This window comes from Rutilus rutilus (genome assembly GCF_951802725.1).
Source record: "Rutilus rutilus genome assembly, chromosome: 25".
NCBI lineage: Eukaryota > Metazoa > Chordata > Actinopteri > Cypriniformes > Leuciscidae > Rutilus > Rutilus rutilus.
This window is the reverse complement of record NC_140229.1, coordinates 1,092,951-1,108,660: the sequence shown is the minus strand read 5'-3', so window position 1 is coordinate 1,108,660 and position 15,710 is coordinate 1,092,951. Positions and strand designations below refer to the sequence as shown.

Genomic DNA, 15,710 nt, shown 5'->3' with positions numbered 1-15,710 from the left:
ACAATCAAGCCCCGCCCACATTTGTTCTTGTTCCAGAAGCGTTTCACTCGGATATACAGAACAATAGAGAAGGAAAAACACCAGTGCAACTTCCATTCAATGCCGACTTTGTTGTGGTGTCTGCAAATATAACACATTTTTAGCTAACTGTGATTTGTATAAGTACATTTCTGAAATACATAGACAGTCACCTCTGATAACAGATCACTGTAAATTGTAATGCGAACTCGTGCATTTTCTGTAAAGCTGCTTTGAAATGAAGTGTATTGTGAAAAGCGCTATACAAATAAATGTGAATTGAATTGTAAATGACAGTAGAGTGAGATGTGCTTTAAGCTCAACACTGAAAACACATCTGAGGCTCTGAGGACATTCGATTTCATCTCCAAGTCCGTAAACAGAGTAAATCCTTCATATTCCCGCATATTCTGTCTGGTCAGGAACACAAGCAGCTCGATCTCTCATGGGAAATGATGAGTGAGTCGTGAGGAAGGCACACAGTGCTGTAATTTGCTGCAGGTGGATGTAGTTTTCCTGTAATTTTCTCAGAAATTGGCTCCGCTGTCGATAGGTCTAGTGTTTTTCTATAGAGAAAGAGAACAATTCATTTCGCTCCTTAAATGTCAGCGCGCGCATATTTCACCCGTAAAGCCAAATGATGAAACTCCTCAGATGATAATTATCTGATGCAGAGACAATCGTTTGAACCGTCATTAACGAAAGTCATTTTACTGGTGATGTTGCAATCATGTTCATCTCATGTGTTAAACTCTTCTCTAATTAACACTACAGGTGAATAGGGTAAAATTTTTAACTGGCAGATATCACCATGAATCTTTCCCAGTTGATTACCTACATTAAGATGAGAAAAGAAATTTATTAAAAGTTTTCTGTAATTTAATGTTTAAATATGCAAATTATGCATTATCTAATTAAATATGCGCTAATTTGCATATAAAAAAACACACACAAAAAAACGAAATCTGAGTATTGGATAATTATTTTTTCATTGTGTTCACATATTAGATGGGAAACAATTACAGAGGGATTTATGAATATCTACTTTTGTTATCCTGTAAATCAGAATATACTGTCAATAGCCTTAAAAAATTGACTTTCGCCATGTTTTTTGGAATAAAATGTTATATAAATCAGGCTAGGAATAATATATTTACAAATCCCTCTGTAAATGTCTTCATAATATAACTAGGTACAAGACTGGAGAGTTTGGTGTGTATAGGTGCTACTGAAGTGGAGATTTCGGACTTGGAGAATGAGAGAAAAGTCATTTTGAGAAAACGGGCTTTAAAGATTTATCATCAGCCAATGAGATTGCGCATTCATCCCTTTTACTTTCACGATTGGTTGCTGATAAAAAGGAAATTAGCATATTTGGATCGACAGCACTGTACAGGCGAGAGAGAGCTTTCCAGCGGTGTGTGTGATGACACGATCGTGGAGCAGCGGGAGGATTTACAACGCCAACTTTTGTTGAATTTATGAGAAATCTACAGATGCAAACAGACAAAGTGTGTAAAATAAAGACCTAAATGTGTATTTCTGACTTTTTTTCACCACAAGTCTGAAAGAAGACGTTATTGAAGACAAATATCCCCAAAATCTCAACAATGACCAGTAAAAAAAACAACTATGTTTTTGCCTGCCGTGTCTCGCCTTAACACTCAAAGATTAGCTCAAAAAGTGAACCAGTCATTTAATGTATCAAACACAGAACTGTATTTTTGTACTATACACACAACACCAGATTACAAACAGAAACACAAACTCATATATATATATACTACCTTTGACAGTACACTATTCACAAGTCTGGGGTGCGAAATTAGCAAGAAATGAATAGTGTTATTCAGCAAGCTCACATTAAACTGATCAAAAGTGACAGTAAAGGCATTTATAATGTTACAAAAGATTTGATTTCAAATAAACGCTGTTCTTTTGAACTCTCTATTCAACAAAGAATCATGAGAAATAAAATGCATCACAGTTTCGACACAAAAATGACTGTTTTCAACACTGATAATAATCATAAATGTCTCTTGAGCATCAAATCATATTAGAGTGATTACTGAAGGATCATGTGACACTGAAGACTGGAGTAATGATGCTGAAAATTCAGCTTTGATCACAGGAATAAATTACACTTTACTAGATATATATTCACATAGAGAACAGCTGATTTGCATTGTAATAAAAACATTTTTACTGTATTTTTGATCAAATAAATACAATCTTGAGCAGAAGAGACTTTCAAAGACACTAAAGTCGTCACACACTTTTGAACAGTACCATTAATAATGTTTTCCCGAAGACAAACACCTGATATCTACAGTCTGATGGTTGCTGAACTGCTGATACATACATTTTAACGAGAATATTTACACAAAATCACACTTATTTTACACAATATTTACTCTATTTCATTAAGAAACAGAGGCTTTCTCTACATCAATCTGGATACATATAAAGAAGCGTTTGCACTATAAAACGCTCTCCCGTCCACAATACGGCTGTCAATTAAGAACTAGAATTTTGAATATTCGTTGAATTTTATTCGAATGCTAATTGTGTGTTCATGTAGTTCATTACGCTGTGTGTTGAAGCGTGTTTTTGATGCACAAACACAGTTTTATGCACTATTGTAACCTAATTTTCATTGTATGCACATTAAGGAAATTATATTTTATTTAAGAACAATTGTTTCAAATGTTAATGCACTTTAAAAAGTGAATGTCATTTCATTTCAATAAATGATGAGGTGCTTGATTTGGTTCATGTTGCGTTCGCTTGCGTTCGCTTGCGCCCTCTTGTGGACATAGGAGACAATGCAGCACTTTTTTCCTTCTAGCATTATATATATATTATATATATATTTTTTCCTTTTAGCATTATATTAGGGATACTGCACCTCTGGAAAGATGAATGTGTATTTAAATTGGGTCATTTATGTAGAAGAAATGTGAAATTATTTTTGAATTTGGAGCCTTCTAGACTGAGAAAAGCCAGAAAATTTATTTTTGGCTCATGTAGATGAAAGACAACAACTCCCAGAATGCACTTGCTTCGCTGCTCTATAAGGCCACTCCCAAGCCACGCCTACCGGTAAGAGCACGCAGTTAAACAACTAGGCTAGGCTACTAGTGAGTCTCCGTGACGAGTCTGCCCGGGATTTCGAGATCGCCCAAAATGTCCGGGATTCGGCTTTTGCGTTCTACAGTCGCCATTCATCATGTTTACTGTGGCGAGCAGGACGAGACTGAGGGGCGCGGGAGAACGTCATCATGTTGACTGTGGCGAGCAGGACGAGGCTGAGGGGCGTGGGAGAACGATGAGAGGTCGGTGGCGGGATTACTGATGAGCGCACCGGTCTCGTATCTCTCACGAAGGAGCGGGAATCTTCTTAGCAATGCTAAAACGCACATCAACCGATCACTTGTTTAGCGTTCATGTAAACACTACATTCAGATTCACCAATCAGAATGAATTCAGTTAGATTGAATCAAAAGCTGTGCATGTAAACAATGAATGGCGACTGCAGAGAGCAAAAGCCGAATCCCGGACATTTTGGACGATTTCGACGGCCGGACATGTCCGGGAAAAAGAGGATGGTAACCCCGACTACTCAGCTTTCTCCACAGAACAAGAGCCCGCTAGCTTAGCTTCCAAAGAAAGATGGCTGACACTGTGTGTACATTCTGTGAGTGAGATCCCCCTATGGGTGGGTTGAGGACATGCGGGACAGCTCCCCCTACTGGCTGTAGTCTCTCGCCTCTGGACAAAAAATCCTCCGATGACGCAAAATGAAGATTTTTGCGTCATCTGAGGATTTTTTCCAGACAAAAACTACATAAATCTCTGGTCTCAGGGGGACATGAGGGAGGGAAGCACGGTAATTCGAAAATACTACAGGTTTTCTACTGATACAAAGCTTAATGCTAAATCCTGAAGTATCCCTTTAAGAATTGCCTTTAGAATTCAAATATAATTTGAATTTTGCTCATATTTAAGAAAGAAATTCAAATTGAGCTTTTCAGCCATTTTGACAGCCCTAGTGAACACAAAAGCTCAGAGATTGTACCGAGAATAATCATTTTCTCACGCTATTTTTCAGTGTTGACGGATTTATAATGGAAACGCTTCTTTCAAATGTATCCGGATTAATGTTTATAATCCACTGTGTCTGTCAATCATTTCATTTCATTTATTTATTTATATAGCACATTTAATGCAACAGCTGTTGCCCAAAGTGCGTTACAATCACTAAAAACACAAAAATAAGAGGAGAACAGACAGAGAAATAAAAAAAATCTTTTTTTAGAAGAAATGCACAAACCTATGGAAGCTTGTTTCCGCCACAGAATAAAACATTTTAAAAGATAATTGCGATTTTTTATCTCAGTTTTTTCTCTCAGTTTACATCTCGCAATTCTGACTTTATTTCTTTTGCGTCTTATAAAGTCAGAATTCTGACTTTTTTTTCCCAATTGCGACATTATATCACGAAATTGGGAGATATAAAGTCAGAATTGTGAGATAAAAACTATTGAGGTAAAAAAAAAAAAAAAGTCTGTCTTTTTTTCCCTTAGAATTGGACTTTATATCTCACAATTCTGAGAAAAGATGTCGGAATTGCGAGATATAAACTCGCAATTATGTGTTATAAAGCCAGAATTGCGTGATATAAAGTAGCAATTGCGAGAAAAAAAGTCAGAATTCTGACTTTATAAGACGCAAAAGAAAAAAAGTCCGAATTGCGTGATATAATTAAGATATAATAAGATAGAATTGGACTTTATATCTCACAATTTTTAGTTTATATCTCACAATTCTGAGAAAAGATGTCAGAATTGCGAGATATAAACTCGCAATTATGTGTTATAAAGTCAGAATTGCGAGATAAAAAGTCACAATCATCTTTTAAAATGTTTTATTCTGTAGCGGAAACAAGCTTCCATACAAAACAGGCAAGATAATGATCAAACACCCCTCATGAAGATGCCCAGGACGTTTTTAAAAGATGTGCTTTTAACATGGCCTTAAATTTCAGGAGTGACTTCACTGACCCTACAGGAAGAGGGAGATCATCGCACGCTTGGCTCCGACACGGGAAAACGCTCTCATGTTTGTGTTTTGTCCCGACACTCTTTGGCCGGTAGTTGTCAGCCGATTCATCTGATGCATCTGCTGTGTTTTCAGAGCTCCCAGGCTTTATATATTTTACCTCCTGCTATCTCAAGCTCTTGGAAGTGGCTTTTTCTTTTAACAGACACGGCGCCACTTCCACCTTCGGCTTTGTCGTCTCCTGAACCGCTCCGATGCTCGAGCTCCAGGCGAACGCATCCGGTAAGATCGCTCTCGGTGAAGATCTGGTTTGTCCGTGTTCCCAAACCAAGCGGTTTTCCGCTAACACCCGTATTCAACGGGCTACAACCCTGACCTCCAACTCTGGGCTGTTTAATGCTAAATCGCCGATTCCTTCGGCTAGGGAAACAAGCGTGCTTCTGACACGCGGCTTGAAAGCCTCTCTTGAAGTTCTCGTTGAAGTAGCCGTAGATAATGGGATTGACGCTGGAATTGGAGAACGCTAGCCAATGAGAGATGGGGAAAACATAGCTTGTTAGAAGCTCCAGATTGTCCTCGTCTGGACGAGCGTAATCAGTCAGTAGCATTAGCGTCCACAGCGGAAGCCATGATAGCATGAACAGCAAGGCAACCACAATTAGCATCTTTATCACTCGAATCTTGCGTTGAGACGCGGGACATTTCGCCTGTGAAGGAATTTCAGGCTCGGCGCTGGAAAGGACGGTTGTGCCGTACAGTTTTGCCCCGATACGGCCGTACATTAGCATGATTAGCGCGAGGGGAATCACGTATACGTGCACGAATAGGACCGTCGTGTACACCTTCCTCATCTCGGGGTCGGGCCAGGTCTCGTAGCAGGAGTACAGCGGGTACGTGCGGTTGAGGTTGTCACTGTGAACCGTGAAATGGTGTTTTTCTTGCTCGACCGTCAACATTAACGCTGAGGGAAACATAATGGTGAGCGCTAGCACCCAGATCGCCCCAATCGACACCTTCGCAACAAACAGCGTGAGTTTGGGCTTGAACGGGTAAACGATGCAGCGAAACCTGAGTTTCAGATGAGCAGAAAACACATAATGACACGCATCATTAACCCAGATGTAATGTTTTCTAGAGCTCACAATTATTAATAAACATGTGCTGGGCAACGATTAATCACATCCAAAAAGAACGTTTGTTTTTACATAATATATGTGTGTTAATAATTTTTTGTATATATAAATACACACACACATGCATGTTTATAATTAAGCCGAGACACTACAGGTGAATTTTTTTTTACAAGTTTTCTGTAATTTAATGTTTAAATATGCAAATTAGGCAATATCTAATTAAATATGTGCAAAAAATCTGAGTATTGGATAAAGCCAGGTTAAAATGTATTTTTTCATTGTGTTCACATATCAGATGGGACAAAAAATACAGAGGGATTTATGGATATCGACTTTTGTTATCCTGTAAATCAGAATATACTGTCAATAGCCTTAAAAGATTTATTTTCGCCATGTTTGTTGGAATAAAATGTTATATAAATCAGGCTAGGAATAATATATTTACAAATCCCTCTGTAAATGTCTTCATAATATAACTAGGTACAAGACTGGAGAGTTTGGTGTGTATAGGTGCTACTGAAGTGGAGATTTCGGACTTGGAGAATGAGAGAAAAGGCATTTTGAGAAAACGGGCTTTAAAGATTTATCATCAGCCAATGAGATTGCGCATTCAGCCCTTTTACTTTCACGATTGGTTGCTGATAAAAAGGAAATGCCCATATTTGGATCGACAGCATTGTACAGGAGAGAGAGAGCTTTCCAGCGGTGTGTGTGATGACAGGGAGCAGACAGCGATCGCGGAGCAGCGGGAGGATTTACAACGCCAACTTTTGTTGAATTTATGAGAAATCTACAGATGTAAACAGACAAAGTGTGTAAAATAAAGACCTAAATGTGTATTTCTGACTTTTTTTCACCACAAGTCTGAAAGAAGACGTGTTATTGAAGACAAATATCCCAAAATCTCAACATTGACCAGTAAAAACCAGCCTGCCATGTCTCACCTTAAGAAATATTTGCATGTATATACATTTATATATAGTTTAGATTATATTTAAATATATTATATATAAATAACACATTTTTCTTAAAGATATACATACATGTGTGTGCATTTATATATACAAAATAATTATACACAGCACACACACATATATTATGAAAACACAAACTTTTATTTTGGATGCGATTAATCCTGATTAGGCTAATCGTTGCCCGGCACTAAAATAAACATGTGGTTTTTGTTCATGCACTGCTATATTAAAGGAATAGCTAAATGTCACATTTATTATAACGGGTTTATGTAAAGATTGTTTTAAGAGCACTTAAATTAAACGTTGTTATATATTTTAAACCCTACGAAATGCTACAAATTATGGCATTTGGAATTCAATTATGCCGTAATGTTGAATTGCCATAATTACTCATTTCATCCCCAGAAACTGAGGGAAAAAATCCATTTAATAGAGACATCAGTAGAAGTATTGGTGATACTGGCCTTTATTCTTAGTACTCAGTAAAAAGATGACATTTTAGAAATATTTACAATAAATGTATATATCTGACAATATTGAACGCCTTCACAAAGTCTCAGCTCACTTCTGTCTCTAAATTTGTACATATGTTAAAAAAGTTAAAGCTTTGCATGGCATGGCGTGTCTATCCAAGCATTCATACTAAAGTCCCCCTGTGGTGAAAATCCAGCTTTTAATGTTGTTTATGTGTCTATGTGGTGGTTTTAATCTGCTTTAAGACAAAGCATGTGTAAGTTCATAAGTCGACACCATTGCTGAGTATTTCCTCCTTAAAACTGCAGTGAACCAAAGACAGTCTCAAAAACACGCTTTGAAATCGCTGGTGTTTCTGACGTCACAAACTACCTTGTAACCAATCAGATCAACGCATGATCGTCAACCAGTGGATCTCTGAGCTGAGTGAGTGAGTGGAGGCGGGGCTCATTTGCATATTCATAGAACCGCGCATACTAAATGAGGCAAGGGTGTCGAGTTACATTCAAGATATTTTAAGGCATGAAGAAAAAAACTTTAAATATGTTATTTTGGTGATCAAAGATGAGCTTTAGGGGATACAATTATTGACTACAGGGGGACTTTAATAAATACATGCAAATACTTTCGTGCTCACGCTGTACTTATCTCGCGCTCTAGTGTTTTCAGACACTATGAGCATCAGAAACAGCATCATAGAAGAGCTGAGCTATTCACCACTGCATTTCATGAGACTAAATTTCAATCAGCTTTAACAGTCTGCTGATTACTTACCTGTCCACAGCGATGGCAACTAATGTGAAGACTGAAGCACAGACGGACGTTCCTTGTACCAGGCCACTCAGTTTGCATATGGTGTTGCTGAAAGGCCAACCTGACGAAGACAGAAACATAATCAGGTTATATCTAGAAAAACTACATCTACATTAATCCAGATACATCTGAAGTAGGGCTGGGTATCGATTCAGACGTCCGATTCGATTCGATTCGATTCCAATTCACAAAATCTCAATTTGATTCAATTCTCGATTCAACTCACTGACTTCAATGATTCTATTTTCACTGGCCCCACCACAAAGAAAGTAATAAATTAATAAAATAGTTATTCACTGCAAAAAATGCTTTTCTTACTTAGTATTTTTGTCTGGTTTCCAGTCCAAATATCTAACAATTCTTAAATCAAGATGCATTTACTAGATGAGTAAAATCAGATAAGAAATTATGTCTTGTTTTCTAGGGAAATAAATCAAAATTAAGTGAGTTTTTGCTTAAAACAAGCAAAATTATCTGTCCATGGGGTCAGAGAAATAATGTTAATTCAAACGGAAACAAGATTATTTTTCTTACCCCATGGACAGATCATTTTGCTTGTTTTAAGCAAAAACTCACTTAATTTTGATTTATTTCCCTAGAAAACAAGACATAATATCTTATCTGATTTTACTCATCTAGTAAACGCATCTTGATTTAATAAATTTTTTGATATTTGGACTGGAAACAAGACAAAAATACTAAGTAAGAAAAGCATTTTTTGCAGTGTTGTAATAAATTACAATTTACAATTTAATTCCAATTTCAATTCCACAGCTAAAACTACGGATATGAACTTCAAAGATTATTACGAAACAAGTAAACTGTCATGTAAAGTTCCTTAATAAAACTCTGACACAGCGAAGTGTATTTTAGATCTTTTAGTGAACTTGTAAATCTCCGTTACAGTTGTTTACATTCTTTTCTTTTCTTTTGCTTCCTTTCTTCTTCCCTTTCTTTCTTTTCTGTCACAACACCACCCAACCCGAAAGTAACGCGCCCCCTTGTGGGCTGTATGAACAATGTCTACTTTCAAACTAAAACGCATCACATGTGGGAATAATATAACATAACATCACATGTTATAAATCATAAACATTACAACCCTCCTTTCGTTACTTTTTTTTTTTTTTTTTTTTTTTATAAACTGTCCAAATTATTTAAAATCAGTGAGGTGTGATGGGGGTCTTCTATTCATCCTAACTGGGTATCTGCGAACAGGTGACTGTGACCCAGGGGGGTCAGGGGCTAAGGGTTCTAAGGTTTGTTCAGGAAGAGTTTCAGTCCAGTTCATGGCATCTTGTCCACCACTCATGATTTTCGAACCACACGACTGAGAGGAGTGCTTTGCATTTGCTGGTAGAGTCTTGAAGTGGGATGAATTTCTGGTGATGACATGGTTATTGCATTTGGCTGTCACCATGGAACCTTTGATAGCAATAACCTTGTATGGCTGGGGGTTGTAGGCAGGACATAGCTTCCCTTTCTTCTTTTGACGACACAGGACTGCATCGCCCACTCTCAGAGCCAACGGAGCAACACGGCGCATCCGGTCAGCATTTTGTTTCATCCTGTTCTTTGCCAGGGCATCTGCCTGTCGTAATGGTGCATGCGTCAGAGACTGGAAGGAAAGAGGAGATCCAGGTAGCTTGATTCGAAGAGGCCTCCCAAACAGCACATCAGCAGGAGCCATTCCAGTTGAACAGTGAGGCGTGGCACGGTAATTGCGGAGGAACGCGTATAGAGTCTGTTTCCATGGGCGGCCTTCAACATGTGTAGCACATATAGCCTTTTCAAGGGTACGCATAAAACGTTCAGCCTCTGCATTAGCCTGAGGCCAGAATGGAGTTATCTTTCTATGTCTGAAGCCTAGGTATGCTGCGAAATCTGCAAATTCTGAGCTTTGGAAGGGTGGGCCATTATCTGTTTTGACCTCTAGCGGAATTCCCAGTGTCGAGAATATTTTATCAAGTTTAGGAATTGTTGCTCTGGCTGACGTGGACTGCAGAATCTCCACCTCTGGATACCTGGAGTATTCATCAATGACCACCAATAGGTAATCACCTGAGGGGAACGGACCACAAAAGTCTACACCAACTTTTTCCCATGGTGAAGAAGGCAGCTCAGACATGCGGAGAGGTTCTTGTGTGTGATTGGGCACAACGGCCTGACATGGGATGCAGCCAGCTATCATGGTTTCTACCTGTCTGTCAATGCCAGGGAACCAGACTTTCTCCCTGATCAGTTTCTTTGTTTTGACTAGCCCCTGATGGCCTTCGTGTGCAAGTGATATTGCCCTGACTTGTAAAGATTGGGGGATTACGATCTTTGTGCCACGCAGTACAGTATCATCAGTTGCGGTTACTGTCAGTTCATCTTTGATTTTATGGAATGATTTCATTACAGCACCATCAACTCCATCAGCACAGTCCTGTTTTTCAGACAGCGACCCCCATGAGCCTTCTTTAATGCATTGGATGACTTTGCATAAAGTGGGGTCAGCCGTGGTTGCATTCTGAATTTCTGTTAATGTCATTGCCTTAGGGACGGCATTTTCAGTAAGGAAGTTCACGTATTCTTCCACTTGTTGTTCGGTGTTTGAGACCTCCTGAAAAACATGTGAAACACGTCCGGGGTGGCGTGACATGTAATCCGCCGGGTTGTCCTTGCCAGACTTGTAACGGACTGTGTAATTGTAAAGCTGGAGGCGTAGACTCCAGCGTTCTATACGAGCAGGCGGCTTGGATTTGGGGTTATTGAAAATCCATTCCAAAGGTTTGTGGTCACTGACAAGGGTAAATGGTGCCCCGTAAAGATACATGTGAAAATGCTCACAGCCCCACACAATAGCGAGAGCCTCACGTTCGGTTTGTGAATACTTTTGTTCAATGGGTGACAGGGCTCTGCTTGCATAGCTTATCACTCTGGCTGGTTCATTTGGGCCATTTCTCTGTGCCAACACGGCCCCAAGACCAACGGGGCTTGCATCAACCACCAGTTCAGTTAATTTGTACGGGTCAAAATATGTCATGACAGCATCACTTGTTAGACTTTGTTTCATTTTATCAAGGCACTTCTGGTGTTCCTCTGTCCAAGTCCAGCGAACCAGTTTTTTTGTAAGTTCTCTCAAAGGTTGAGTTATAGTGGCAAAATCTTTGATGAAGCGGGCACTGTAATTTGCCATGCCGAGAAGACTGCGGACTTCGCTAGCATTGGTTGGGGCAGCAGCATCATGTAGCGCCTGAACCTTCTTGGGATCAGGAGAAAAACCCCCATCTGAGAATGTGTAACCGAAGAAGTCCAAAGTGGTTTGTGCGTAGGAGCATTTGGCCTTGTTAAGAGTCAGGTTCTTCTCCTTAAGTCGCTGAAATGTTGCCCTTAAAGCTTGATCATGGCTAGCTTTTGTTCTGCCAAACACCAGAATGTCATCACTCAGATTAATAACACCTGGGATACCATCCAGGGCTTGCTGTATTGCATTTTGAAATACCTCTGCTGCCGAGGAAACTCCAAAACTCAGTCTTTTATAACGTCGCAGTCCTACGTGAGTGGAGAATGTTGTAATATATCGTGATGATGGCTCCAGTTCTAGCTGATGATATCCACAGTTTAAATCCAGTTTTGAGAAGAACCTGGCTCCATTGAGCGCTTGTATTACATCATCTACTGTAGGTGTGAGATGTCTTTCTCGTTCGATGGCTTGATTTGGTATCCTCATGTCCACACAAATGCGCACCGCTTCTGGGTCTTTTGGCTTTGGAACAGGAACAATTGGAGAAACCCATGGAGTGGGCCCGTCCACTTTTTCGATGATGTCAAGTTCCTCTAAACGTTGTAATTCAGCTTCAATTCGCTTCCTGATATGAAAGGGTACTCTTCTGTGAGGTTGCGTGACTGGAAGAACGTCTTTCCTTATGTGCAGCTTGACTTGAAAGTCCTTTAATTTTCCCATCCCATAAAAGAGGTCACCATACTCAGTGAGGAGATCACCAACTGCGTTCATCTCCATCTGGTTTGAGGTTGTCATAGGCTGTGGTGGCTGCACTGACTGCTCTGGAGCTGTGTGGAGTGTGTTAGCAACTTTGATTAGTCCCAATTGACTGGCAGTGTCATAGCCAAGTAAACTGCCATTACTGCCTTGAAGTACTTGAAAAGTTGCATTTGTGAATCGTGATTTAGATTCCACCAGTGAGGTGAATTTTCCCAGGGTAGGCAGTGGGGTGTTTGAACCATACGGAAAGATGGGAACTGTGCATTTAGTGAGTGAGGGCTTATTTCTCAGTCTCTGATAAGTTGCTTCATCAATGATGTTAACAGTTGCCCCAGAATCAAGCATCACTTGTATATTACAGTCACTGACCTTTATCTTTGCATGTGGGAGATTCATTTTTGGTCGGGTAACTGTGTATACATATTCCTCAGAGGACTCTGTGTCTACGGTACCTGCTGCTTGGGATGTAGTGCTGCTGTTTCCACTGGTGTGTACATAATGCACTTCATGTCTGCTTCTGATGTTATTTTGTGGCCATTTAGAGCGACAACATTTGGCAAAATGTCCTTGTTTTCCACATGCGTTGCATCTTTTCCCCCGTGCTGGGCATACCATTCCCTCGAGGTGTGGAAAGGTACCGGAGCAGTTGTAGCATCTTTTCTTTCCTGCCCCTCTTCCCATTTCAACAGCCATAACGTCTTCCCTTGGATTTTCTTGTACTGCACCTTGTTGTGTTTGTTCCATTCCTGATGCTTGAATCTCAGCAAGTGCTATGGTTCTGCCGAGTGACAGGAGGCCCGTCAACGTCATCTCTGGTTGCTGTAGTGCTTGACGCCGCAATTTATTGCATGTGCACGTTTGAATGATCATAGTTTTAATCTCTCTTTCAACATCCGGAAAATCACATGTTGCTGCTAAGTGCCGTAACCTGACGTGATACGAGTCAAGTGTTTCCCCTGCTCGTTGTTTAGCTTGTCTGAATTTGTAAGTCTCATAGGCGATGTTGATTTTAGGGGAAAAGTACTCACTTAGTTTGTCTTTTGCGCATTTATAGTCCTTTGCTTCTCCGGTGTCAGGAAGTGTGTCAAAAATGTCCTGTACACCATCCCCAGCATAATGCAATAGCATTGCACGTTTCCTTGTATTATCTTTTATATCCAGAGCAACTATGAAGTTTTCAAAGCGCTGTAACCATTTCTTCCAGCGGATGGAGGAGTTTTGATCATCAGTGATATCAAAAGCAGGGAATGACGGCAGTGTAGCTTCCATGTTCAAAGAGAGGGGTAAAGTTAAATCCTCGTCGCCAGTGTAAAGTTCCTTAATAAAACTCTGACACAGCGAAGTGTATTTTAGATCTTTTAGTGAACTTGTAAATCTCCGTTACAGTTGTTTACATTCTTTTCTTTTCTTTTGCTTCCTTTCTTCTTCCCTTTCTTTCTTTTCTGTCACAACACCACCCAACCCGAAAGTAACGCGCCCCCTTGTGGGCTGTATGAACAATGTCTACTTTCAAACTAAAACGCATCACATGTGGGAATAATATAACATAACATCACATGTTATAAATCATAAACATTACATGTCATTAATAAAAAAAAATTGAAGCATTTTTCAAAAGTTGCTTGTCTGCACAGAAACGACGTTTTTTTTTTTCTTTAAATCATCTTACTGCACATATATAAAAATAATAAAAGTTCCCTGAGATGATACGGAGAGACCAAATTTCTCATGCTATTCTTGTGGCACAATCATTTTACTAGCAAAATATCCCACTACATACTGGTGCATATCAGGGATGTGCGAGAGGATTAAAGAGGCTATATTCTGCCCTTTTACACAGTCTTGATGTTGTTTTCAGGCTCTACTAGAACAGGTTTTCCTGCTTGAATGTTGATTATTCTCCTCATATTCTCCATTGTTGCGGCTCCTCTCTTCCCAGTCTGTCAGTAACGCTCTGTTTACTTCCTGTCTCTATGAAGCTCCTCCTTCTGAAAAGCACACTGTGCTCTGATTGGTCGGCTGGAGCAGTGTGTTGTGATTGGTCGAGCGCTTCAAGTGTGTTTGGGAAATGCCCCGCCACACTACTAACTAACTCAACCAGGCCACGGCCCTTTATTCTGCGTATTAATTATTTAAATGAGGAATATTGTGATGTGTTTGTTCCCGGAAGAAACTCAAGACTACAATGGAGGCGTTTCAGGAGTTCAGAAACACTGACTCTGATATAGAGAAGAACTAATACAGATTATGCTAATATTGCACAATCTCCACGTTAATCTCTCACCTGTGATGAGGTTGTCCACTAATGTGGTGGGAATGCAGAAGATCCCGATCAGTAGGTCGCTGACGGCCAGATTCAGGATGAAGATGTTAGTCACGGTTCTCATGTGCCGGTTCCTCAGGACTATCGCACAAACCAGACCGTTTCCCATCAGGCACAGCAGGAAGATGAAGAGATACGCCAGCGTGAAGAGCGTGGCCGTCGGCAGGGAATGCTGGAAATAAGGAGACAGGATGAAGCCCTCCGCTGTGCTGGAGTTGGTGCTGTTGGTCTGGTTCGGGCAGGAGGCGAGATCTGAGAGGATGCAGATGGAGCCCGAGTCCCAGAATCCCTCCATGGATGCACAGAAATCCTGGGAAAACACACACGTGACATGGAACAAACCAGTGCTAGTGACATTCAGCAGAAAACACATTGAACACTTAGAAACCCAGTTAACTTTATAGATTGAGCAGCTTTTAGCACTTGTTTCCAGCAATAACTTAATAAATCAATGAATAAACTATATGTCTACCACATAAGAAAAAAATCATGTCTTGGCAAATCATAATTTTGACATAAACCAACAATCTGACATACTAAGTCAAAATTATGACGAAAAAAATTAGGCTATATAATAATAATTAGGCTATGACTTAGTATGTCTATGATTTTTGACTTTTAATGTTTTGCATATTTTGACTTATACGAGATCAAGAACAGACATTTGAACTAGTAAACACATAATTATTGATATAAAAAATAAAGGTTTTTACTAGTAAGAATTGTATTTCTGAAATGTGAAATCAGAATTTTAACTAGAAATAAATAAATTCTTGATATCAACAATCGAATTTGAAAAACAGCCTATGGTCACATTTAATTAGTGGAAATACAATTACGGATATCAAGAATTATAGTTTTTCCAAGATGAAATTTAATTCTTTATATCAAGAATTCGTATTTCTGACGTCATTGTCGATATCAAG

General features: G+C 39.5%; 1 protein-coding gene across 1 annotated transcript; it reads right to left on the bottom strand.

Annotated features, from left to right (window-relative positions):
* Window positions 1-5,210: 5,210 nt before the first annotated feature.
* npffr1l3 (neuropeptide FF receptor 1 like 3) lies at window positions 5,211-15,079 on the bottom strand (the record flags this gene model as incomplete). Its single annotated transcript, XM_084399966.1, has 3 exons — window positions 5,211-6,147; window positions 8,435-8,534; window positions 14,746-15,079. The coding sequence occupies 3 exons, from the start codon at window positions 15,077-15,079 to the stop codon at window positions 5,211-5,213; spliced, it is 1,371 nt and encodes a 456-aa protein (XP_084256092.1).
* Between the last annotated feature and the right edge of the window lie 631 nt (window positions 15,080-15,710).